At 39.0% G+C, this 27,945-nt stretch overlaps 1 protein-coding gene across 1 annotated transcript; it reads right to left on the bottom strand.

Moving 5' to 3' along the window:
- Window positions 1–488: 488 nt before the first annotated feature.
- On the bottom strand, window positions 489–27,334 carry otop1.L (otopetrin 1 L homeolog). Its single transcript, XM_018228642.2, has 7 exons — window positions 27,254–27,334; window positions 26,603–26,956; window positions 18,763–18,899; window positions 11,517–11,575; window positions 7,456–7,586; window positions 4,936–5,867; window positions 489–1,562 (listed from the first exon to the last, which is right to left on the bottom strand). The coding sequence occupies exons 2-7, from the start codon at window positions 26,940–26,942 to the stop codon at window positions 1,392–1,394; spliced, it is 1,770 nt and encodes a 589-aa protein (XP_018084131.1). The 5' UTR covers window positions 26,943–26,956; window positions 27,254–27,334; the 3' UTR covers window positions 489–1,391.
- Between the last annotated feature and the right edge of the window lie 611 nt (window positions 27,335–27,945).

Here is a 27,945-nt window from a genome sequence, read left to right as displayed (position 1 = left end):
GGACAAGCATAATATCTCTGACTATACGGATCTCAAGATCTACACATTGTTTTGTACACAATGGGGTAGATTCATAGAACCTCAATATGGGGAATCCTAAATGATCACCAACAATTCCAATTTTATCTTATTTACTAAACACTTTAAGTGCTCTATAAGTTCATAAATGTATCAAAGCAAATCAGTGTGTTTATAGGGCGCCCAAACACTGGAATGATTTACACACTGGAAATCGTAGGTCTAGTATTTAGATACTAAGGGGCATATTTATCAAAGAGTGAAGTTCCGCCACTAGAGTGAAATTCCGCCACTCTCCATTCATTTCTATGGGATTTTTATAGGCGTATTTATCAAAGGGTGAACTTTCACTTCACCCATTGATAAATATGCCTTTCAAAATCCCATAGAAATGAATGGAGAGCTGCGGAATTTCACTCTAGTGGCGGAACTTCACTCTTTGATAAATTTACCCCTATGGGTTACTGGAGAGAGTGGAAAATGTTTGCCCCATTACTACAACTCCCTTAGATTAGATAAGTGGCACACACACATTATAATGTTTGGCAGCAGATGGAGAAAGCCGGACACAAAATAATCCCTCCTAAGGAATAACACTTTGCTTGTCCTTTCACCTTTGTCTTAAATATTCCATCTGAAGATTCCAAGTGGACAATAATGAAAGAAAGATACGATTACAATCTCTTTTATGCAGAGAAAATGCATTTACAATTCACTAGCAGATTAATAAATACAAATAGCAAACAATAAATATTTGTTGAAAGTAGCATCTATTAGCTTCCATTGTGTTCAATTGTGGCATCACTTATTTTAACAGGTGACCACTGCCCCAGGTGTAGAAAAAAAATAAATCCCGGATGTTCAATATATGCCCTCTAGTGGCTGTTGACCAAAAATCTACTGGTTTCCCATAATGCCATGCCTGCAGGACACCGTACAGATAACTGAACAGAGACTGATCTGCTGGATCTGATTGAAAGCGGGCTGTTATACACAATAACTATTATATGTCAATGGCTGTCATTGTAAAAAGATTAAAATGAATTTATTATAATATGCATATCATTAAAAATAATATGGGGGCGCACTGTACACTAGCCAATATAATGACATACGATATGGTGGAATTGTCTTCATTATTAAAGTATTATCTGGAATGTAATTTAGAAACATAACATACATTGTGATTGGGAACATGTGAGGCCTACTAATGACTGCATTCAGGCAGCAAAAACCCAGGTATCGGAAAGCACCTTTCAACACACCATTAAGCGTCTGCAGGTAAATGTTACACCACATTAATATTATTAACAAGTAACCATCAATAAGGTCCAAAAATCCTTTTTTTCCTCTCTCTTCATTTATTGTTGGTATTAGGCTTTGCAATAAACCTCAAACAGGGAAGATGCAGAATGCATGCGGTAGAAGATGGAGAAAGGCATGGCAAGATTGACAACGGTAATCCAGGGTTCGAAACCAAAAACAATTTCCTCCAATCCATTGTCATACTGAGGCCGGCATCCAAAGGCTGGAGGGATCCAGAGCTAGGAACAAAAGGGACAAGTAAGGAATCAGTTCAGTTTTCATTTCTCATGGGTCACACCTATGATAAAGTAACCTAAATACTAGTCAAATAGTAATAATTAATAAGCATTGCTGAACAGCGATGACAAAAGAAATCAACAGCCCTAGTATAATAATGTGATATTTACCCAGGATGCACCAATTTGCCAGTGACTTTTCTCTGTCTAACATTACAACTATTTAAAAAGAAAACTCCCTTTGGCAACGGTTGAAACTCCTACGTTCCATTTACAATGCATAGCCTTCAGATATGAACATTATCTTGGTCACGAGTCAAACTATATATATCTATATAGGATTCGCTTTGGTCATAGGAATAAAAGGAATAAAAACTTAAAGGAACTACTATCACCTACTGAACCGGTAAGTAAATATAATAGCTTGCCGAAGGGAATACAGAAAATGCGATCATTTAAATGCGGAAATTGTGTAATGTGCAACACACTCATCATAGGGGATAGATTCTCTCATCCACATACAGGAAGGACTTACTCTATAAGACATAGACTCAGTTGTACATCACGCAATGTTGTCTGTATAATTTTAAGTGTCCTCGTGGACTCGTTTATTGTGGCAAACGAAAAAGACAGTTAAGAAAAATAATAAGTATGCATTGATCGACAATCAGAGCCGCATTGGACCTAAGCAAAATGAAAAGGATATATCGAAGCAGCCTGTGGCGCAACATTGGTTGCAGGTTTAACATCCGGCATCATCCTTCAAGTGTATCCCTATTGACTGTATTCCAGGTCAATATCAATATTGATCGCATGTTATTACAATGAGAGGCCTTTTGGACTTTTGAATTAAATTGTGTGGCCCCTAGGGGTCTGAATAGTGCCTTAGAATTTAATTGCTTAATATCTACAGGTTGAAGTATACAATACACTAGTGGGGAGGGATGATGTGTATACCCTTTTTGTAAGCTTGCTCTATATCTGAACCCTATGGGGTAAATAAACTAACCTCCAAAAATTCGCCAGTTATGGCTTCGCTCACAGTGCAACACTTCGCCATGCGTAGATTCGCCATGACAACACTAATTCGCTAAAATCCAAAGTTGCGTCCAGGGTGCCGAACGCTGGTAAAGTTGCACTAGCGTTACTGTCCCAAGCGAAGTTGCGCTAGCGTTGCCTAATTTGCATACGCGGGAAGTTAAAATTGAATGGACGTATATGTTGCAGCAAATACATTACACTACACAAGCCCGGGAAATCTTAATAAAAGAATAATGTTGTTATATTGCCCTACACGTGTGCCCAGTGTATAGTTCCTGTGCCATAAAGGAAATGTAGAGGGGAAGCCGGTTACCCCAAAAAAATTTACGCTCTTTTTCAGCCTTTCACCCTGAAAAAGAAAAAGACGCCAGTGTTTTTTGGGACTTAGAAAAATTGTCAACTATTTTTTGAGGAACTCTGAGGTGGCGAAGGCAAGTCTGGCGCAAGAGGTAACGTTCTACTTTAAGTTAACTTTTACTATGTCGTACAATGCCCTATTGCCTGTTACTTTTTATTCTCTCTCTTTCTATGTAGGTCCTCTCCTTTTAATATTACCGATTTTGCCACTGCCTGGTTGGTAGGTTAAATAAGATAGCAACCAGATAGCTGCTGAAATACCAGACTGGCGAGCTGAGGAACAAAAACCTAAATAACTGACAAGTATAAAAAAATAAAATGACGGCCACTTACAAATTATCTCAGAATATTAATTCCTATATAATTTCAAAAGTTAATTTAAAGGTGAACAACCCCATTTAAATGTAGCATTGGCGAGGGGGGCCTGTGGGGTGTTGGGCCTGGGAGGGCAGACCCCTGATGGACCCTACCATTCCGATGCTGCCCACGCAGCACAGGTAGATTTTTGGTTGTAAAATGCCTTTGTGCCCCTTAGTGCACTTTTGAATCTTCTTTCACATGAACTACTATGCTTAACTAGTCTATAGATCGTTTGGTTTATTGGCATGGATGTATTTATAACAACTACATCTCATTTGCAGCCTTTGAACCAGCAAAAGATATTTTTAGGCACCTAAAAGTAAACTGCTTGTGTGACAGTGATCTGTATAAATGTATTGAACCCAACTGCAGTTACAAGCTTGGCTCCTCCATGGATGTATAAATACTATGGTACTAGGCAAGGGTGACCTGAACTCCACTTTTGTTTGCACTTGTGCAGGAAATCTATGTCCCGACACATAAGACAGGATATGCTCGTAGCTGAATCTGAAATGAAATTTACTGTAGAAACACTGATGTCAGCAATACTCTTGCTACACATAATCCATGGCAAGGCTGCCTAATCTCTTCCCAGCAGTTAAGAGATTCTCTGGATTCTTTGACTTAAAATAGATAGACTGTAGATAAATGTGAGATTTCACATCCTACAATATTTAGAATTGCCCCCTGCAATTATACCTAATGTAGGCAATTAAATTACATTTTTATTATAATACACCTAACACTTGAGTATATTACTGTTAATATATTTCTGGAAAGAAAGTACATAATTATCTTTCAGGTGTACAGTGTTACTGGATGTTTTGTTGCAGCACTTACTATATAACAGAGGCCTGAAAATCTCTTATTAGTAGGCTGTCACTGCTGTGCATGACATGGGAGAAAGAGTGAAGATTAAGGGGCTGATTCATTAAGGGTCGAATATCGAGGGTTAATTAACCCTCGATATTCGACTAGGAATTGAAATCCTTCAACTTCGAATATCGAAGTCGAAGGATTTAGCGCAAATTCTGCGATCGTACGATCGAAGGATTATTCCTTCGATCGAACGATTAAATCCTTTGAATCGAACGATTCGAAGGATTTTAATCCAACGATCGAAGGAATATCCTTCGATCAAAAAAACTTAGGAAAGCCTATGGGGACGTTCCCCATAGGCTAACATTGACTTCGGTAGCTTTTAGCTGGCCAACTAGGGGGTCGAAGTTTTTTTTAAAAAGACAGTACTTCGACTATCGAATGGTCGAATAGTCGAACGATTTTTAGTTTGAATCCTTCGATTCGAAGTCGTAGTCGTAGTCGAAGGTCGAAGTAGCCCATTCGATGGTTGAAGTAGCCCAAAAAATACTCCGAAATTCAACGTTTTTTTACTTCGAATCCTTCACTCGAATTTAGTGAATCGGCCCCTAAGGGTTAGCACCTTTATTTTGAACCTTGCACCAATGTACTGAGTGTACAAACAAAGAAGAATTAAGCGGCCCTCAAAGAAACGCTGCTTTATTGTGTACAGCAAAACAGGAATCTATCAACCTGATGCTTTTCAGGATACCAACAAAACACACATATAAGAAGACTATGTTTTTTTTTATATACTTACTGAAATATTGCAGAGGAACAAAAATGCTGCAATGTTTTTCAAGACTCTTCTCTTTTTGTTGAGTTTTTCCTGTCTGGTGGTGTGAATTGAAACCTTACATGGCGTTAGTCTAATGGAGTTATTATTGTCTTGATTCCTCTGTTCCTCTGCGCGGTCTTCAGCAATGGGCACGTCTGAATTGGAAATATAAGGAAACTCTTTGTTGCAGATGGTCACAGAGTCGCTGAAAACGTCATACGAAGAGGAGGCAAGGGAAAGAGTGCTTCGTGTGGATACAGTAAAGATTCTTTCAATAGATCTGTCATCTGTTGGTTCTTCCTCTTTGCGATGTATGCATTCGATTATGAATAAATTCTGAATGTATTTTTCTATTATGACCAGTATGGAGTAGGGCAAATTATACCACGTGTATTCTGGATGGGTCTCTGCACAGATGATGGCTAATATGGATCCCCAAGATATAAGCCAAGAGCCACATGCAGAGCCAACTAAAAGATCCGAGTCCAGTTTCTTAGCAGGACTCTCGCTGTCATCCAGTGACTTATTTTCCAGTCGGTATATAATAAGGCCAATGATAGCCGACGTGCACATAAGAGTTAACACTGTAATAGCATAAAGGTAAAACATATTAAGCGCTAGCTCACTCTTCCTCTTTGAACGTCCAATTTGGATGAGGTATACCACCAGAACTGCAACTGTTGTGGTTAGAACAATCAGACCCAAAATTGTACCAATGGTTATGCCATGGAATTTAAAATGGATTTTCTGCTGTTGATGGTGCTTCACTGTACGCCCGATATTCTTCCACAAGACATATAGCATGGTGGAGGCCAGAATATGGTACTCTATTGTAAATGGATAGAGGTAGTAAATTCCTTGTGAAAATATGGAACATACACTGGAGGTGCAGTTGCATTCAGGAGTATGGTGGTCTACAAAAGAGAGGTATTATAAACCAGTTAGGAAAATGATATAATTACATAGCCCAGATCAAGTAAAAATAGTTGCATGTGGCAAAGGTTCAAATACAAGAAAGTTATACTAATAGTAAAACAAGTCAACATACAGGGAAATTGTGCTGGGTAGACTTCCTATCACATTATCATTGTATCTTATTTCATCAATGACACTTTTTGGTGTCCCTCCCTGTCTAACTTCCTCCACTTAAATCTGTTCACTTTTGGAGTCCTTTGGAGTTTGAGGAGGACTCTCTGACTTTCTGAATCTCGCACTCTTTGAGCACCCATTAAATGTATCCACACTTATTCAGTCCCTCCTTAAATACTCTAAAAGTAACTGTAGATCTGCCTCTCTAACATCTCATTCCCAATCCCAAAACAAGATTATTAACATGAAGTTGCTCTTTCCTTTGCTCTCAACTATTATGGGTAGAGTTTCAAGATTTTGGAACATTCTTAGTGGGATTTGCTTCCATTCAGCCAAAAGAACATTTAGTGAGGTTGGATCAAGTCTGACTTGCACATGGTGATGTTAGGTTTGTTTGCCATAGATATCCCACAGTCCATACAAATCGTTCTGCTTACTTTGCTTCCAGAGACTGGAATTCAGTAGTAGGTGTTCGAACTGAAGGCAGAGGACAAAGTTGTGAGGCTACGTTTGGCTGTGTAGTTTCCATCTAACTGCAAAAAGTAATCTACCTGAACTGACCAGATGAAAGTAACATTGTGTCCTAGATGTTGCCATTCTCCTCTAATATTTACACCTCGATGCAATGCAACTCAACCCAACACTTAGCAAATTGCTATTCCCTAGCTGACTCCATCCACCCACCTACATACTGTACATCTTATAACTTTCCAGGAAGCTACCACTATGGAATGATTACAGAAACAAAGTGCACTGTGCAGACTGATAAAAACGATGGGCCTGGGATCCTCCATGAAGTTTCCATAAAGTTCAATATATACCAAAACACATTTTTCTTCGGCACACCACTTACTTTCTTTCCATAGGGTGCATTCAACTCCTCAGGCTAATTCTAAGCCAATTTCTCATACATGAATTCCCATAGGGAGGAAGCACACCAGACACTTGGCTTTGCCTTTTAGAACATTTATTCCAGCAGAGTAGGCACAAGCTTTTGGGGTCAACCCCTTCCTCAGGTCCAATCTGAGGAAGGGGTTGACCACGAAAGCTTGTGCCTACTCTGCTGGAATAAATGTTCCCTATGGGAATTCCTGTTTCCAGAAAGTTACCACAAGGGGGAGCAACAAAGGCAAAAAAAAACAACCTAAAACCATAGTGAAAACTAATGAAAATAAGTGAATAGACCAGAACAGCAAGTGGAGCATAAAAATTAGACCATGAAAGCAAAAAAGAGAATGGAGAAGAGGAGAGCAAAAGAAAATGGAACAGTGAAAAAAGTGAAGAAGATGGAGAATAACATTAGAAAAATGGGAAGAGGGTTGATAATAAAAGGGCACAGGGACAATATACATCTGTCTCCCTGTTCTACAAATGGAGCACAATTACTAGTAATCCCTCAATTGCCATTCATACCTATTGTGATGTTGGAAAATCCAAGGGTGATCAGCCTCTCCTTGTGTTCATTTAGCTCGTGCTTTGATTCCGTTAGAATTCCGTTTGACCAGAGGAGGAGATTTGTAAACACAGCATGGATCAAACCAAACCTGAAACACAGATCATGGGCTGCATGGTCATATTAGGAACCCATTAAGACAAATAATAACTAGAATATGATGTTCCTATTATATGGATGTGCAAAGTTTGTGACCATAGTCTGCTATGTAAATTAGTAGACATCTTCATATATCACATATATTTATAAGCAGACATACATTATCTTTAATAGAATATATACTACATATACAGGTATAGGATCCATTATCCGGAAACCCATTATCCAGAAACTTCCAAATTACGGAATTAACATCTCCCATAGACTCCATTATAATCAAATAATCCAAATTTTAAAAATTATTTCCCTTTTCACTGTAATAATAAAACAGTAGCTTGTACTTGATCCCAACTAAGATATAATTGAACCTTATTGGAAGCAAAAACAGTCTATTGGGTTTATTAAATGTTTATATAATTTTCTAGTAGACTTAAGGTATGAAGATCCAAATTACAGAAAGATCCGTTATCCGGAAAGCCCCAGGTCCCGAGCACTCTGGATAACAGGTCCCATACCTGTACTGTATTGCAATGACATTCTGAATTTGTAGATATTTCTACAGTGCAACCTATATATGTATTACATAAAGGGGCACATTTACTTAGCACGAGTGAAGGATTAGAATAAAAAATACTTCGAATTTGGAAGTATTTTTTTCGCTACTTCGACCATCGAATTGGCTACTTCGACCTTCGACTACGATTTCGAATCAAATGATTTGAACTTAAAATCGTTCGACTATTCCACCATTCGATAGTCGAAGTACTGTATCTTTAAAAAAAACTTCGACCACCTACTTTGCGACCTAAAATCTACCGAACATCAATGTTAGCCTATGGGGAAGTTCCCCATAGGCTTTCCAGCCAATTTCTCTTCGAAGAAAAATCATTCAAAGGATTTAATTTTTCCTTCAATCGTTCGATCGTACTAAATGCGGTAAATCCTTCGACTTCGATATTCGAAGTCGAAGTCGAATGTTTTACTTCGACGGTCGAATATCCAGGGTTAATTAACCCTCGATATTTGACCCTAAGTATATGTGCCCCATAGTGTATGTTTAACAGGATCTATACTTGACAGGTAAGAGGTATAAATGTGCTTTCAAGTTCAACCCCATATTATGCCAACCCAAATCCATCCATCTAACTGAACCGGTTTGTAATAGTCTTTTAATCTTCTGTCATTACAAAGCTTATATAGTAAAACTGACGTAGGCATTTTTGTGCTTATATTGGCTAAGATTAGAATCTAAATGATTCATAGTGGTAATTTACACCTGATTTATATTGATCCTGGTTGATCTGATAATCTCTAAAGCAAGATGTGTAACAGTAGAAATGAGAAATGAGAAATAGAAATCAGCAGGGAGAACAGAACAATTGCTGGCGTATGAAGGCAGAAAAACTGCAAATAATAAGGGTTTTTTTCAAGGTGATCAGTTTATAGTGCAACACAGTCATGGTAAGAGGAAGATGATACAGATATGGGATCCTTTATCCGGAAACACGTTATCCAGAAAGCTCCGAATTACGGAAAGGCCGTCTCCCATAGACTCCATTATAATGAAATAATCCAAAATTTTAAAAATGATTTCCTTTTTCTTTGTGATGATAAAACAGTACCTTGTACTTGATTCAAACTAAGATATAATGAATCCTTATTGGAAGCAAAACCAGCCTGTTGGGTTTATTTAATGTCTACATGATTTTCTAGTAGACTTAAGGTATGAAGATCAAATTTACGGAAAGATCCAGGTCCAGACCTGGATAAAAGGTCCCATACCTGTATCAGAATGGACTGCATGTCTGCTGCAGGAATAACTACACAACACCTAAAAATTGAAGGTCATTAGTCTGTAGGAAGGGCTTCTCTATGCTGTACCTCAGATTGAGTGATGCCATTGATGGATTGTTTTGCAAACTAACAACAAAAATCCAGATAAGTGGCCTGTTGGCTGTTACGTGCATGAAAATCTGGCATTGTGCAATTTCTTACAACACACAACCCATCCTAAAGATGCAATCCTGTGCATTAGACAATTGATCCACAGAGCTTTCATTTTAGCAAGGTAACCATGAAATACTTGGTCTCACTCCCTGTTTAAATTGCTCTGACTCCATGTATTGAGTGATAATCAGTTGCCAGGGAGACAATAACACTAGCCATCTACAGAGATTAATTATACATCTAGAAAAAAAGTTTAGCTTGCATTTTCACTAGAAATATAGAGGCTAAATTGCACTTGCTGTTGTCAGCAGCCAACATTCAGCAATTACTTTTCAAAAGTCTACTGACTTGACCGGCCCAGGGGTTATGCAAGTCAGTTAAGTTGTTCCACTTCCATTTGTCCCATTCTGTACATGGGGGCATTAATGTCCTGAAAGAGAGCCTTCCCCAAACGATTCCCCAAATCATGGAATGGTCAAGAATGGCATTGTACTCTGTAGCTTTAAAGAAGAACTAAACCCTAAACATGAATATGGCTAAAAATGCCATGTTTTATATGGTGAACTTATTGCACCAGTCTAAAGTTTGTCAATAGCAGCAATGATCCAGGACTTCAAACTTGTCACAGGGGGTCACCATCTTTGAAAGTGTCTGTGACACTCACATGCTCAGTGGGCTCAGCCTTATATTGTGACATTTCTATTCTATGTGTACTGTATATTGTGAGTGGGTCCCTAAGCTCAGTAAGTAACAGCAGCACAGAGCATGTGCAGTGAATCAGCAGAAACAGTGTCGGACTTGTTCCCCCGACCTGTTCCCCCGCCATCCCAGACCTGTTCCCCCAATGCCCTATACAGAAATAATTCTGCGCAGCCTGACCGCACATTCTGCACATGTGCTTGCAGCACGCAGAGTCCGCGCATGCACAAATATCGCAGTGCACGCGCCAGGCCAGGGAGTCAGAGGTCTGGAGGGGGTCGCTGGGGACTGTCAAGAGGGCCCTTCCTTTGCAGCCCTGGTGGGCCCCCAAGGCTCCAGTCCGATCCTGAGCAGAAAAGAAGATGAGGAGCTACTGGGGCATCTTTGGAGACATAGATCTTCCCTGCTAAAGTGATATGGTTTCAACTGCCCTTTATCAGCTGACCATGTTAAACAGAGTAATCTTCTTCTAAACTCTGACAATTAATATGACAGGGTACAAGGTGGTCATTTCATAAGTCCGTAGCACTTATTAATGATAAGGAACTTGGTCTGACTATCACATTCATCATTTTCTTTACCTCACTCTTCTTGATTATCCAGATTATGGAAAGACCCTTTATTCCGAAGACCCAATGTTTTAAACATTCAAGACAATAATTTTTGGTTAGGACTAACCTTTAAAGGAGAAGGAAAGGCTTTGTACCCTTGGGGGTGCCAGTGTTAGGCATCCCCAAGTGATTGTATTGACTTACCTGGAAGCCCAGGCCGGTGCTCCTATCAGCAGAAAACTGCACCGGCCCGGGGTTATACCAGTGAGCACCACGGAGCGATCCTCCTCCAGCTTCCTCTTTCCTTCACACGGCTGCGCAATCTCAGTACAATAGAAAGCCGAAATTTAACTAAAAAGTCGGCTACTTCATTTAACTGCACGTGCATCTGCCCCGCGGAAATTTGAAGAAAGAAGACACCGGAAGAGGATGGCTCCGTGGTGCTCACTGGTATAACCCTGGGCCGGTGCAGTTTTCTGCTGATAGGAGCACCGGCCTGGGGTTTCAGGTAAGTAAATACATTCACTTGGGGGTGACTAACATTTGGCACCCCCAGGTGTACGAAGCCTTTCCTTCTCCTTTTAAATATGATTAGAAAACGGAGGGACAATGAGCAGAGATGTCTTAACCAACTGGGTCATAATTAAACGTGGAGAACCAAAGGGATCATCACCCACCAAAGATGTATAGATGATAAGACACTGATAAATTAGATTTCACTGTACCTTTCAAGTGTTTTAAATGACTGAATGATGTCCTTGGCATGAAACCACAAGAAGTAAACCTAGAATAAAAGAAAAGAGCAAAGGGCTATGTTATATGAAAAGATACAAATGATATTTTGGGTAATCAAACAACAATACTATAAATCAACAAATGTCCAGCCCACTTACAGTACCTGTCCATTGCTCACTCGCCTGTAGTTTTGATGGTGTCATTTTTGAAAATTGAGTGAGTAGAATCCATTGCAAATGCCTAAAGTTGTTTTTTTTAATCATTTTTATTTTTCAATAAAAACAGAAGGTGCACAAATGTGTTTCTGAAAAGATGATTGCATATAGACACTCACGTCAAGACTTCCGAAACATTCAGCATGCAGAGAATAAATGGAAATAAGGAAAAGCAGATAAAGTAACATGTTCTGTGACAGCACATACAATACAGTCAGGGAAAGTAAAAATACAGACAACAAAATGAAATGGTAATTTCACAAACAGTCTCAGGTAAGGGCCCCATATTTTTCTAAAGAATCTGACCCAGTATCTGACTATTAACTAAAAGGGTACATTATAGAAAACTTTTCAATTTGATTTCAATTATGTTTTGGTAAATAAGTTAAAGCATGCCCACTTGGATCTCCATATGTTGCAAAGTCCCACATTTCTTAGGGGCCGATTCACTAAGGGTCGAATATCGAGGGTTAGTTAACCCTCGATATTCGACTAGAAATTAAAATCCTTCGACTTCGAATATCGAAGTCGAAGGATTTAGCGCAGATAGTACGATCGAACGATCGAAGGATTATTCCTTCGATCGAACGATAAAATCCTTCGAATCGAACGATTTAAATCCAACGATCATAGGAATATCCTTCGATCAAAAAAAGTTAGGCAAGCCTATGGGGACCTTCCCCATAGGCTAACATTGACTTCAGTAGCTTTTAGATGGCGAACTAGGGGGTCGAAGTTTTTTTTAAAGAGACAGTACTTCGACTATCGAATGGTCGAATATTCGAACGATTTTTACTTCGAATCCTTCGATTCGAAGTCTTAGTCGAAGGTCGAAGTAGCCCATTCGATGGTCGAAGTAGCCCAAAAAAAACTTAGAAATTCGACGTTTTTTTACTTCGAATCCTTCACTCAAAGTTAGTGAATCGGCCCATTAATGTCTCCATCTGTGTTTTAATGGGTGCATAAGTCACTTGTCTTCTTCCAAGTTGATTATTTGATCTAAGATAATGATCTAGATCAGTAGAATGTGTATCTGTGACAGTTTCCATGTGTTGGGATTAAGTCACACTGAGCAATTTTGATGATTAAACACAAAGAAAAGAGACTCAAAGCCAGCCAAATCATTAGCGTTAAATACTAGTATGTGTCAGCCTATAGGTAAATGCAACTGTCGGGATCATCAGTTTTAGAGAGGAGGTGTCTAATTGGCATATGATTCAAACTGGGTATAGGTGTCTTTCTGTCAATATCGAAAATATATATATGCAAATGCCGCTTCTTGGTATATAGAGGGCATAATCAAATGAAGAAATAAGAGTACCGGTGATTACTTTTTTCTTTAACTCCTACTAACTCAAGCTATGGAATCTTGCACTTTTTTTTTTGCACTTTGCACTGCGTTTTTGTAAATCAGCTCAGATGTCAAGTAGTGAAAGTTTGCCTTGAAACTATATAACCATGCATAGCTAAACGTGTGTTTAAAGGAGAACTAAAGCCTAACTAAAGAAGTAGGCTAGAAATGTTGTACATTATATTTGAGGTTTCTGTACCAGCCCAAGGCAACCACAGCCCTTTAGCAGTAAAGATCTGTGTCTCCAAAGATGCCCCAGTAGCTCCCCATCTTCTTTTCTGCTGATTCACTGCACATGCTCTGTGCTGCTGTTACTTACTGAGCTTAGGGACCCACTCACAATATACAGTACACATAGAATAGAAATGTCACAATATAAGGCTGATTAGTAATTAATACAGATAATTACTACATGACAGCACAGAAACCAGTGCAATTAGCATCAGAATTTATTAATCAGCCCTGTAGCATCAGCTTATATTACAGACCAACCTCATTTTCTGCTGGATAATTAGTGACGACCCCTAAGCTTAGCTTCTCAACAGCTGCTCAGAGCCCACTGAGCATGTGAGTGTCACAGTCACTTTCCAAGATGGTGACCCCCTGTGACAAGTCTGAAGTCCTGGATCATTGCTGCTATTGACAAGCTGAAACTTTAGCCTCGTGCAATAAGTTCAGTATATAAAATATAGCATTTTTAGTCATATTCATTTTTAGGGTTTAGTTCTCCTATAAGCATGGGAGCTGATAAAACTGCACCAGTCAAGCCCATGTTTAAGTGTCTGTGGGTACAGACCCATATTGTGTATTCTCAAGAAAACTATGCATTTAAGTGCTTTAAAGGTGGCTATACACTGCTGTGACAAATAAAAAAAAATAAAGGCTGATCAGAAGGATACTGTACAATCATAATTGATCAGATCTGCAATTTACATCCATTATGGAGCTACCAACAATGTGTACTGGCAAATAAAATGTTCCCTTTGGACTGTGATCAACAGGAATGCAAGATGGTCTGCTTTCAGCAATACCTGCTCAATTAAAACTGTCTAAAAATGTCCAATCTTAGCATATAAAGCCAATTTAACAGATTCACAGCACCATCTTAAAGGAGAAGGAAAGCTACGAAGACATTTTATTGCCAATAGATTAGCTGCAGTAGTGCAAGCTAGAATGCTATATTTATTCTGTAGAATGTTTTACCTTACCTGAGTAAAAATCTCTAGAAACTCTCTGTTTGTTTAGGATAGGAGATGCAGTATTAACGTGGTGTGACATCACTTCCTGCCTGAGTCTCTCCCTGCTCTGGGCTCAGATTACAGTAGAGAAAGGAGGGGGGGAGGAAGAGGAGCAAACTGAGCATGCTCATGCCCAGGGCAATGAGGTTTAAACTGAAGGCAGGAAGTCTGATACAGAAGCCCATGTGTACACAATAGAAGGAAAGAAATGCAGTGTTTCTTTTGACAGGGGACTCAGAGCAGCACTACTTTGGGGGTTTACTGGTATATTTAGATGGACCTTTCTGATAAGGCTTACTTAGTTTTAAACTTTCCTTCTCCTTTAATATCCCTGCAAATAATCTGGGAGTAATTACAAATGTGCTCATGTTTTTTAGGTTTTACATTACTGGAGTGATTATATACAGTAGCTCATGTGGCCTTTGCCTATAGGAAGGTGCCCCAGCTCTGTCAGGAAAAAAACCAGGCAGGTAAATGTTAGAAAAACAGCTTTAATTGCCCTCTAATTAGCAGATATCTTGATAACATTTCAAAACTATTCGAAACTGGAAAAGATATTGAACGAAAGTCGAGATAAGACTAGCTCTTGTGCCAAACACCAAAAACATGTGCTGAACTCAAGGATGTGTTTCTATAAGGGGCACTTTAGTTCATTAGCTCCAAAACAATTATAAACAAACCAATCTTAGATTCCTCTGCAAAGAGTGGCTTTCATACTGTGCAACTTTCCCATTTCCCAAAGTATGCCTAAACTTTTACATCAACTGTAATCTTGACAGAAGTTGAAGTCTGAAAGTCAGCTTAAAGGATATCAATCGATATCAATTTTACATTCACTTATTTTTAAGGTTTAGATATTCTTTAAATCTGTTTGGAAGCTGATTGATGCCCTTTTCTGCATGATTTTTATTTTCTTGCGTTCATGTCTTGGAAGATTGGCTACAGTGCCATGGGCCTTAAAATTCTTTCTAAAATTTCACACAGTGAGAACAATTGATTTTGAGTAATTTCCTAGCACTGCACTCTTCTGGACAGAGTTCACTGACATTGTTCCTGGGATCTGTTGGAGACATTCTCTCAGTTTAGGTGTCACAGTCCCAAGTGCTCTACTACCACTGGGACCACTTTGGCCTTCACTTTCCAGGTCATATCTAGTTCCTCTTTCAGGTAGTGTTACTTTTCCAGTTTTTCATACTACTTCTGCTTGATGGCTACATCTATTACCACTATTTTCTGGTTCTTGTCTACTAACTACTAACAATATCTGGTTGATTTGCCAGTATCTGCCTGTCAGACTGGATCTGGAAGTCCCACAGAATCTTAGCCCTATAATTTTCCACGACCTTCTATGGCATCTCCCATCCGGACTTCTATGGCATCTCCTATCTCATCTCGCTGTGCAGATGTTCCTGTAGACAATGCCAGTTACTTTGTTTAGCATATACTGTTCCTGCCTGCATCTTCCACCCTGTCACTATGTGTTGGACTGTATCTGAAGCCTCTATGCACAGTCTGCTCCTTCGGTCTTGTCTTGTCCAGGCTTCTATGGATCTAGTGCTAAGTGTCTGTTCTTGTGCTGCTATAATCAGTGCCTTAGTGTTGTCTTTAAATCCAGCTTTTTCCAGCCACTGGTAGAATTTCCTTTTGTAATCCAACCCAGCTATCTGTCAATGGTATGCAGGGTATTTTGCCATGGCACCTCTGCTTGATCTTTTTTCCTTGACTATTGCTGGCTTTGGATTTCCCTTATCAGTCTGTCTCTGATGTACTCTTGGATGCTCTGGGTTTCACCCAAAAACATCAGACCCTTGCAGCCAGCTTCCAGCTTGTGCACACTCTATTGAGTGTTGTATTTGGGATGGAAACCTCCAAATATTTTGAAGAGCTTCCAGGACTTCACATTGGCTCATTGCCTTGATATATGTCACACTTGATGGCCACTTGTGTTGAGTTGGCTAGTTGGCTTCCAGTGATGTTTTCCACAGTCCCATGGAGTTCTCGAGGAAGACCCTTAGTGTTGATTTTGTATAGTGCCAGGCATTCACAGATCCATGCCTGTGGGATTGAATCATAGGCTTTCCTTTAGTAAATCCAAGCTGTATCTCAACCTTGAGTCTTGGTAAACTACTCTGGGTGGGAGCCTGCTGCTAGTAGCTGGTTCATCTGTGTTGCCAGGCTTTCATGTACTGCCATTAGTTTTATAAGACAGTAGTCGTAGATCATGTTTGGGCAGGTGCTGTCTGGCTTTTAACCCTCTTTTGGATGTCTGCTTCTTTAATGATCACTGGTTGCTGTTCTGGGAGATTACTGTGCAATGTTCTCAGCCACTTTGGGTGTTATTTGTCTTCTCTTTCTCCCATATGTTTCAGTATTGTCCAGTTTCTGTATTTGGTGGCTCCTTTTGTTACATTGTTGTTGCACTGGAGTTGGGAGTATAGGCCTCTGCTTCTCTGGTGTATCTCCTTAGTCTGGTAACCAGTGCTGTAAACCTTTGCTTAGCAGTCTCTAGGGCTTCAGATGAAATCAGGTCATTGTATCCTTTCGGTAATCAGGTCTTATCCTTAATCATCACACCTTCTGTACTTCCACCAGCTAATTGTGGAACTAGTATTTTTATTTTTTATAATACCTTTTTCTCACTTAATACACAAGGAGAATAGAAGTACCCCTAGTAATAACATCACATTTTGGGGGTAGCAAATCATTTTATTAACCTAGGAGAAAGGGATGGGTTGCTGAACATTGACAAAAACTGAAACGTCTCAAGAAAATTTGTCATTTTTAGTTTTTGACAATTCTTCAAACCATAACTCTTCTGATGAGAGCATCTTCCTGGTAAGACTAGAGGTCTAAGGATTTCTAAATCAATTACTGGTAAATAAATTATCTGGTAATATCCCTTCAAAGGCACAAATCATTTTTAGAAGAATCGCCCAAGCATGTTCATACCTACTTCACTTAGGGGCAAATTCATCAAGGGTCGAATATTGAGGGTTAATTAACCATCGATATTCGACTGGGGAATGAAAATCCTTCAACTTCAAATATCGAAGTCGAAGGATTTTGCGTAAATACTCGTTCGAATAATCGAATAATCGTTCGATCAAACAATTAAATCCTTCAAATCGAACGATTAAAAGGATTTTAATCCAACGATCGAAGGATTATCCTTCGACCAAAAAAAGTTAGGCAAGCCTATGGGGACCTTCCCCATAAGCTAACATTGAGCTCGGTAGCTTTTAGGTGGCGAACTAGGGGGTCGAAGTTTTTTCTTAAAGAGACAGTAGTTCGACTATTGAATGGTCGAATAGTTGAAAGATTTTTAGTTCGAATCCTTCGATTCGAAGTCGAAGTCATAGTCGAAGGTCGAAGTAGCCCATTCGATGATCGAAGTAGCCAAAAAAACACTTCGAAATTCGAAGTTTTTTTTCTTCTATTCCTTCACTCGAACTTAATGAATGGGCCCCTAAGTGTGGTTTTATGACACCATACAATATCTAGACATTTTTCTGGTTGTTGAGTTTCCTTATTTACGCAAAATATATATTTTCTATAAAATGCATGCATGGCATCCAGTCTTGCCAGCAGTAAGTAGTAATACTTGTTGAGTAAAAGTCATTAACATCACTTTATGTTTGGAACACAACAAATACTTTATAAAAACCAATGTAAAACTCTGCCTTCTGTCACTAAATGGAGCAAAATCTAATAAAAGCGTAAGCTGGCATTGTGGCAAGACATCATTGAAAACCAACCCTCCCAGCTTTATTTTGCCCTACAGATAATACTTTAGAGCAGACTGTGTCCACAAACTGCTAAAGGTCTGACTCTGTCCTGAAGAAGTCTATGGCAAGGAAACACAGTTAACAAGACCACGCCTACTGCCTAGAGAAGCCTAGCTCCACCCCTCCCCCACACATAAGCAATTCAAATACAACTTTTACAAAAGGAAGAAAGGTATATAATTAAAAAAACATCACTAAAACCCAAGCATTCCTTAAAACCAAAATGGAAAATAAAGCCTGCTTATTAATGGGTTAGATTTTTTCCTTAAAGGTGTAATGTGTCTCTTCTTGTGGGTCTTCTGGCATTTATACACACTTGAACAAAGCGAAAGCCCATCACAATGAGCAGCTACAAGGAAATAATAGTAGGTCTCATCCTTAATGAAAGGAGCTGCTATATGAATATTCACTACCTAACAATTTAGATAAAGAGACTTTTTGACTAAACAATGGTCAATTCATTCTATAAAGGACATCGGAAAAAAACACACAATGCAGGTACTTTAAATGTCGCATCCACTTAATGGCCCCCAATTAAATGTACAAGAGGATTGTAGATGAATGTGAAGGTATGTTATTTGTAAAACTTTAAGAAAATATACAGTTGTAATGCATTCTTTAATGAATCACACCGGACTGGTTCCTACCTGTAGAAGGGTGTGTATCGTATGAGTAACTGGAAAGATTCCTTCGGTTATGGAGAGACACTCTGAATAGCCAATATAATATCCAATTTTGAAAGAATCCAATATAAGGGTGATAACAGCAAACAGTGTGATGCCACCTTCATTATGGAGAAAAAAAGAGAAATATTTATTTACAGTATATTTATATATATTTTTATAGTTTTTGTATTTTCCTCTTTTGATTTGTACTGTAGGACTCTCAGCACAAGCTCTCTCCATTCCTTAAGCAAGGCATTTCCAAAATCAGGCCCAGGGGCCAAATGCGGCCCGTTTTCAAATTTACACCGGCCCTCGGCCTCCATCATGAAATTAATAGTGCGATCAGGAATCACGTAGCCGTGGCAGTAATATTTGGGCACATTAGTGAAATGATCTGCCACTTGATCTATACTGCTGCCTGTGTGCTGAAGGTGTTAGCAATTGACACGAAGTGACCCACTGCACTCGCATACTTCTTTAGCGCTGAAGGTGTCAATAGACATACTGACGTACCAGTACAGTAAACTAAAGAAGTAGGCGAGAGCGTCACTACGTTCCAGTACGTGTCTATTACTAACACCTTCAACACACAGGCAGCAGTATAGACCAAGTGGCAGATCATTTCACTAATGTGCCCAAATATTATTGCTACGGCTAGTGATAGGCGAATTTATTCGCCAGGTGTGAATTCACGAAAATTCAAAAACTAAATGCCGGGCCGTTTTGCAAATTTTGCATTTTGCGAATTTTCATAGTTTTTTTGTATTTCATGGCAATTTTTCGCCAAAGCGAAATTCGCCCATCACTAGCTTCAGCTAATTGATTCCTTGTTTAAATGAGTTGAATGATGTTAATGGTTCAAAGAATGTCAGGCTGAATGGTCGGCCCCCGCACATTTTCACCTCACCAAATCTGGCCCTCGTTGCAAAAAGTTTGGATACCCTTGCGTTAAGGCTCTCTCTTTTTACCCATGAGCCACATTTAAATGTAAAAAGAGTTGGTGAGAGTTAGGGAGCAACAGCATGAAAAAATGTTCTTGGGTGGTGCAAAATAAGGGCTGTGATTGACTATATGGTAGCCCTATGTGAACTGGCAGACTAGAGGAGGCTTTGTTTGGCAGGACACTTCTTTTGCAACCGAAAACCAAAAATAAGCACCTGCTTGGAGACCATTATCATAAGGGTTGGAGTAGTTGCAATCTTTTTTGCTTAGAATAAGAGATTGCAAAACACAATTTTCGAATTATTATGGGGAATAATACCATGAATTACTCCCATCAAGCACAAATCCGGGGAAAGCGAAGGTTAGTGTGGAGCTCATGTACAATTAGGGCAGGTTGTTGTAGGTTCTTGGCACCTTGGGCAGTTTTTGGGCAGTTTTACTGCCCCTATGTCTGAATATGGCTATTCATTCAGGTAGGTAATAGAGCTGATGAAGTAATAAAAACTGTAGTAGCCAGTCTTTGGATGATACAAGGTAGACATCAGCTTTAGTTATGGCCTTGTCTCAGTCACCTGGGTCCAAAGTAGTTGTGGCCCTATTTTGTTTTTTAAAGGAGGCTGGAATAGGGGTGGGATTATGGCAATTAGGTTCCTGTAAAGTCTTCATTGTCATTGGTAGTGGTGAGGAAATTTTTTCGGCAGCCATGGATTTGTGAAAAACATGTTGCAGAGAAAAAAAAATGGAAATAAGAAAATACTCCCATTGACTAATGCATTTGGACTAAAAAGTCACCATAAGAAATATGCCTTTTGACTTTAATGCATTTGGAGCGAGAAAAATTGCCACCGACGTAAAAATTATTTTGACGCCCATTGACTTCAATGCATTTCGCAAATTTTTCGACAGATTCACTCATCACTACTCATTGGCCAATTAAATTTATTCACTGTAATCTGCAGGTGTGAAAAACAGGTCTTAGTTGTATGTATGCAGAGAATTAACGTGGCTTCCCTGGTCTGGACTTAATTTGGTAATAACCTCCCATTGACTTCTATAAAAGCTTTGTGTGTTTTAGTTGCCAAATTCTGAGTTTGGAAAACTTGAATTTGAAAAAAATATGAGATTTGGGGGGGCTGTGCCACAAACTGCATATAAACTGTGTTTTTAATAAACAAATTTAATCAAAACACCCTTGACTAGCAGATGGTTGCTTCCAGTGTGCAATAATTTCTTATACCCACATGTGCCTGGGTATACTAAGCCAATTTCAATAAGAATGGAGCCAACACAAACAAGTGCATTTATTTATAACATAACTTTTTAATCATTATTTATGAAATATATGGAATTTACAGAAGTCATATGAAGGGGTTCATGATTCGATCATGAGCAGACAAAATAAAAGAAAATAGATCGGAGGATGGTTACCATAAACATAGTGATATCAGTAGGTAAATTCAAGAGACTACAGTTTACCCCTATATCTGGCCTGGTGCTGTATTCTTGTGCTGAGCTATTTGGAAGACTTAATTGATTTTACAAACAAAAACAAAAAAACAAGTAGAAATAAATAAACATTAATTTCTTGACATGCACAAATAGGACGTAAGTGCTGATAGTTTGGAGTTTGGGAAGATGAACGGACAGAGTTTTAGGGGTCTCACCACCTATGCATACCTCCCAACTGTCCCTTTTTCAGAGGGACAGTCCCTCTTTTGACAGCTCAACCTGAGGTCCCTCATTTGTACTGGAAAGTCCCTCTTTTCTCTGCACTGAACAGCCAGAAAAAGAAACAAAGTTTCTCACTTAATTGACTTTTGGCAGAGAGGCCAGTACAGCTAACAGGTGCAACTAAGATAAGCTTTATAACAATTTTGAGATGAGAAAATAAGTAATTTTAACAGTTTAGATAAGGAGAAATATTTTCAAATTTTTATAATGAACATGGTAATTACTGGGTGTGGCCACAAAAATGGGTGTGGTCAAAAAAATTGCAGCACTACATGCAGAAAACATTTTTGTCCCTCTTTTTACTTCCAAAATGTTGGGAGGTATGCCTATGGATAATGTCACCTAAAGCAGTTTCTCCACCAGTGGCTCTTTACCACCCCATGTGACACTGCAGTGGCAGAAATAAAACCCACCAAGGTTGCCATCTGTCTGGTTTTCACCCAGACAACCCAGTTTTCTGAAGAGCTTTTAGGTGAAAATGTGCCTGCCCGGATTTCCAAATGAGGAAATTCGGACAGGACTAAATGTAAATGACACAGCGGTCAGCTGATCACCAATCAGACTGTCATAGCCCAATCCCTGTATCAGCACTGCCCCGCCCCCTAACATCACCCATCCCATGCCCAGTATTCAAACAACAGAAGGCAGCAACCTTAAATTCACGTATTACTGCTCACACAGGGGGAATTGCATCCCTGTCATTGCAGCCTTAAACGGTGACAAAAAATGGCAGCAAAGAAACCGCTACTTTAACCTAAACCCAGATTAGTCCAAATAAATGTCAATCCAAAATTGCACAAAAGAAAACATTAAGTAATTTATAAGTAGATTAAGGAGGTTATTTATTAAAATCCGAATGTTAAAATTTTGAGAAATTTGAGTTATTTCTACTAGAAAACTCAAAAGATCCATTTGAAGTTTTTGCCTGGGTTTAGCCAGAAAATGCTACTTTTTCAGGGTTTTCTGGGAAAAAAAAACTACAAAAGTTCGAGAAATTCGGGAAAAACCTGGAAACATTTGAGCGTTTCGGGTTTCCGCTTGATTTTATCGTGTTTTTCCGTGATCCGATTAAATCGGGTGTTTTCATTAATAAATAAGCTAAAATCGGGTCGTGTTTTTTTTTAATGAAATAAAAGATAAATTCGTATTTTTGTTAATCACCCTCTCGGTGTGCAACAATTCTAAAAAAAAAACACATAGCAATAAAACATTTTTAATTTTAATTTAATTCTAAATTTGCTGTAATGAGCTAGCTTGTTTGGAAATAGAAAAACAATAGCAAGGTCTTAAACTGACCCCTAAAAAGATTTATGAGCAATGACTAGTGATGGCTGAATTTGGGGCGTTTCGCTTCGCCTAAAAATTTGCGAATTTCCAGCAAAATTCGCAAAATAGCACCAGCGTCTTGTTTTTGATGCCGGCGTCCATTTTTTCTTTTACGCCGGTGAATTTTAGCGGCGGTTTCGCGAATTTATTCACCGGCGGCAAATCGGGGGAATTTGCCGCAAATTCGCACCTGACGAATAAATTCGCCCATCACTAGCAATGACATCACTAAGGCACAGTTTACTATCAGGCTAATTAACTTCTCTTTAAATGTGTTTTGCCGTTGTGTGATTCGTTTTTCAAATCCTACCATATTCGCTATTATACTGAAGGTGCAGATGACAAATTGTACAAGAAATAGCAACCGATCGGGTCTTTGCTTTCATTTTTTCAAAACTGTAGCAGACTGGTTAAAACTAATCGCAATGTGGCTTTTGGAATTGAACACCTTTCTTTTGTAAATCAGCTATGGGTTTGATGCCTTTTACTAGGGCACTACCCAAAGCCATCATGTTTTCATATTAGCTTAGCCAATAAACAAGTTCACCTTAACCCAGAAACCTAACCCACCTTTTTTGTTTTTATGGATAACATGGTACTACTTAGTACATGGCTCTATTTAGGACTCCTCACACACCTCACTGACCCAGGCGGTCTGTGATAGGGGAATAAGAGTGCAAGCTCTACTGTGACAGTGACCAATGTGGATAAACATTTTCCATAAATTGCTACGTAAAATGTCATAAAAACAGGAATATAGGGCATATAAAAGATAATACAAGTATGGGATCTGTTATCCAGAATGCCCGGGACCTGGAGTTTTCCGCATAATGGATCTTTCCATAATTTGGATCTTTAAGTCTACTAGAAAATCATGTAAACATTAAATAAACCCAATAGGCTAGGTTTGCTTCCAATGAGGATTAATTATATCTAAGTTTGGATCAAGTACAAGTAGGGATGTCGCGGACTGTTCGCCGGCGAACTTGTTCGCGCGAACATCGGCTGTTCGCGCTCGCCGAATGTTCGCGAACGTCGCGCGACGTTCGCCATTTCGGGTTCGCCTTACCTGGCGCTTTTTTTTTACCTCTCACCCCAGACCAGCAGATACATGGCAGCCAATCAGGAAGCTCTCCCTCCTGGACCACCCCCACACCCCCTGGACCACTCCCCTTCCATATATAAACTGAAGCCCTGCAGCGTTTTTTCATTCTGCCTGTGTGTGTTTGCAAGAGCTAGTGTAGGGAGAGAGCTGTTAGTGATTTGAGGGACAGTTGATAGTAAGTTTGCTGGCTAGTAATCTACTTGATACTGCTCTGTATTGTAGGGACAGAACTCTGCAGGGATTTGAGGGACATTTCAGGTTAGGTAGCTTTGCTGGCTAGTAATCTACCTTCTACTGCAGTGCTCTGTATGTAGCTGCTGTGGGCAGCTGTCTGTCCTGCTGCTGATCTCTCATCTGCATCTGTTCTTCAAACCACTGCCACCTAGCTGTGTGAGTTTTTTCACATTCTGTCTAAATATCAATAATAATACCGTCTCCAGAAACACCACCTGAGTGACGTAGTGTGATTTCTGCCCTTTACAGCACAAAATGCAGCGCTGTGTCAACAATGGATTTTTTAGAAACATATTTGCCCTTGATCCCCCTCTGGCATGCCACTGTCCAGGTCGTTGCACCCTTTAAACAACTTTAAAATCATTTTTCTGGCCAGAAATGTCTTTTCTAGCTTTTAAAATTCGCCTTCCCATTGAAGTCTATGGGGTTCGCAACGTTCGCGAACCGTTCGCATTTTTGTCCGGACGTTCGCGAACATGTTCGCGAACTTTTTTTCCGACGTTCGCTACATCCCTAAGTACAAGGTACTGTTTTATTATAGCAGAGAAAAGGGAAATCATTTTTAAAAATTTAGATTATTTTGATATGGGAGATGGCCTTTCTGTAATTCGGAGCTTTCTGGATAACGGGTTATCAGAGAACGAATCTGATACCTGTAATATTGTAGGTGCCCAGTTAAGAATGGATAACTGATGAAGAATGGATGTACTGATGAGAGTTGAGGCAACTTTCCAAGGGTAAATAACTACAAAGTAATGTTCACCCATTTGACTTACAACATCGGAGCATTGACTTATTATATTTTTTCTTGAAATCATACGATAAACTGACTGCTCAGATTCCCCTAATTCCCTCATTGTGGCTCGCATTTATGTGAGTGTTATTATCATACAAGTACAAACTTTACTATAACTTACTGACTACCTGCTAGCTAAACCCAATGGAAAAAAACTTTCAGAGATGGAGTACGTTAACTAGTCATAACAGAAATGGTGACAAATATTTAAAGGATTTAGGGAAGCTAGTTAACTGCTTAATTTGCTGTATTTAAATCTAGAATTAGATTCAACTTGTGCAATCGTCCAAAAGTCACATTCTTGTCTAAAGGCCATATGGCAAATAATGGTATTTATCAGACGTTTTTACTTTCATACTTTTATCTACCGTGATGCTCTCATGATATTATTCTTGCAGAGCATTCCCCGCTGCACTTTTGTATAGGATACAGTCTTGTTCATTTGCTAGAGAACCCCCAAATCCCTACGTCATGCATTTCAGAAATGAAAACATAAAAGATAATGCCGGTACTGGATCAATTAGCCAGAAAATCATTCAAACAGCCCCAAAATACAGGAGGAACATAGAGTATTATTCAAACTATCAATTCCTACGTTTGTTCTTTTGCTGTGTAATAATGAAAAAGTTCCTTTTATTTGATGGTAACTAAATTAAAATAAATTTGGCGGAAAAAAACAATTATATAGGTTTTTTTTAAAATGCTTAAAGGAGAAGGAAACGGAAAAAATATAACCTACACCATTATGTGTGACATCAGGCCACCTCCTGAAACGCCGGATTATTAACTGTAATTTCATAACAGCTTTTGCGCACCAGCGTTTCAAAGTTTTCCCGCAGTTTAAAGGCGCCGCCATTTTCAAATAGGCGCATCATTTCCGCCCTGCACTCCCTCGTTACACCCGTGGCGTCATCTAACGTGCACAGGGAACCCACCGGATTCTAGTGCACATGCGCAGGGCACCACTCCTAACCATTGCGCATGCGTGTGCCCTATTCAGATCAATTTTTGGACAGCAACTAGGGTATGATTTTATATACATGTTTTAAAAAAAAATTTAAAACGATCACAGCACTAATATTGCGGAAGAAACTAATGAGGGAATGTTTGGTGTTACAGATATACGGGGGAATGTAATTAAAGTCACAAAGAGAAAAACAATAAGAATAAAAATCCACATCTCGCAATGTAATATTGTTCCTTAAACTGTTATTGCATTGCGAATTTTAATTTTGAATTAATTGCGTACTCTTAAGAAGTGCTTGAAGGTGTCGATCATAACGACTTTTTCGGTGAGAAGTTTTATTACATTTACTGCGCATTGGTGCAAACTATAACATTCGCAAACGGTCTTCCACTGTCTGAAGTGGTCGCTAAACAGTTTCCGGGTTCGCAGAAGCTATATTAAAATCGTGCAAAGCATAATTTGTTCACGCAAAGGCATAACTTTTCGCATTGCGAATAGTTTCTCCATTACCGACTTTTATTACATTCCCCCGATAGTCTCTTTATTGGCAACGCTTAGAACGGATTTTTGACTTTCCTTTTCCATTAAATGATTTTTACTCGCCTTGGGAAATGGTGCTTCAAATTGAAACCCTACATCCCAGATAATAGATCTGCACCTTAATATTTCAATATATAAAACCAAGTACTATCCTCTAGCAAAAAGCGAACATTTTACTTACATCTGAGCCACCTTGCGCCGGCATCTGTGTCTTTCTCTATGATGGACCGTTGAAGAGACTGACTTCGAAAAATGTACCACAACATCCAGATCATTTGAATCAACATCAAGGTAATGAGATAAGACAACAGGTCTCTGTCTGTAATTCCCACGGCATGGATCGCCCAAGCGAACATCAGCAGGAGTCCAGCCAAAAATATATTGAAGCCATACTGACTGCTCAGTAGCTCCGCGTTCTTCTGCGGGTAATTGTGTATTAAGTTAAACTGCAGTTTCTTTCCCTCTGCTTTTGGCTGCTGCTCTGACACAGACAATACATCAGATTTGTTTTCTTCACTCATCTTTTTTTTTTAATCTGAAATAAAAAAAGTATTTTTTTAAAAAATCACAAATTATCAATTAATTTTAAAATGGTAAATTACTTGTCCAGTTTATATTTAGTACTTAAAAAATAGTTTCAATATTTGCACCAATATTGAATTAAATGAATTGGTGCTAGAATTGAGTGATCCGGCTCATTGCAGTTTCTGCTGTGTATTTGTATTTCATTTCTAATATTAAAATGTCATGATTTAAAAAAAAAAAGTTGTTACACTGGAAAAAAAAAAGATACTAAATGAATGCATTGTATTCAGAAATATAGTGTTCTTACCACATCCACGAATTGCCTGGAGGAATTGCTTAGTTGTTGTGCAGCAGGGAGCAGGGCTACTTGTGCCTACTTGGAATTTCTGCTCACTTTTTTGTTTTGAGCTCTGACTTTGATCCTACTTATAAGAATAGGTTTGCCGTAGACGTCAGAAGGATCCATTCTGCAGGAGGATAGAATTTCAGCAGCGACACCTCAGTTTGCAAGCAAAGGAGGAATTCTCCAGGACCGCACATACAAACTGAAAAATGCTCCTTACTGCCACAGACAGGCTGACTGCTCACTTCTATAGGTAGAGAAATCATTTTACAAGCAGGTTTCATGGTGTTTATTTGCTGGAACTATCACTATTTGGAGTATTTTTACCAAACATCAAAATCTGCTAATTTACTAAAAGGAGAATATGACAAGGTTTGGTGAATAAGAACATTACACTGCATCTCCTGCATCTCCTCTATATTAATATTCCACAGATGTCATTTCAGTGTGACTTAAATTATCTCAGTAATCGTCACCACTACAATTGTATGGGGAAAATACAGTGTTGAATTTTCAACATTGACAACAAGAGTTGTTGGCACTTCCTCTTACAATTTTTTAATATATATATGTGAGAGATGTGAACTGAGAATTGACTTTGGAGATGAGGAGAAAATAAGTCTTTACAATTGTGTTTCACTACAGACATATTAAGG

The sequence above is a fragment of the Xenopus laevis genome, chromosome 1L, assembly GCF_017654675.1.
Source record: "Xenopus laevis strain J_2021 chromosome 1L, Xenopus_laevis_v10.1, whole genome shotgun sequence".
In the NCBI taxonomy this organism is placed as follows: domain Eukaryota; kingdom Metazoa; phylum Chordata; class Amphibia; order Anura; family Pipidae; genus Xenopus; species Xenopus laevis.
The sequence above is the reverse complement of the archived record's forward strand: the minus strand, read 5'-3'. Positions and strand labels throughout refer to the sequence as shown.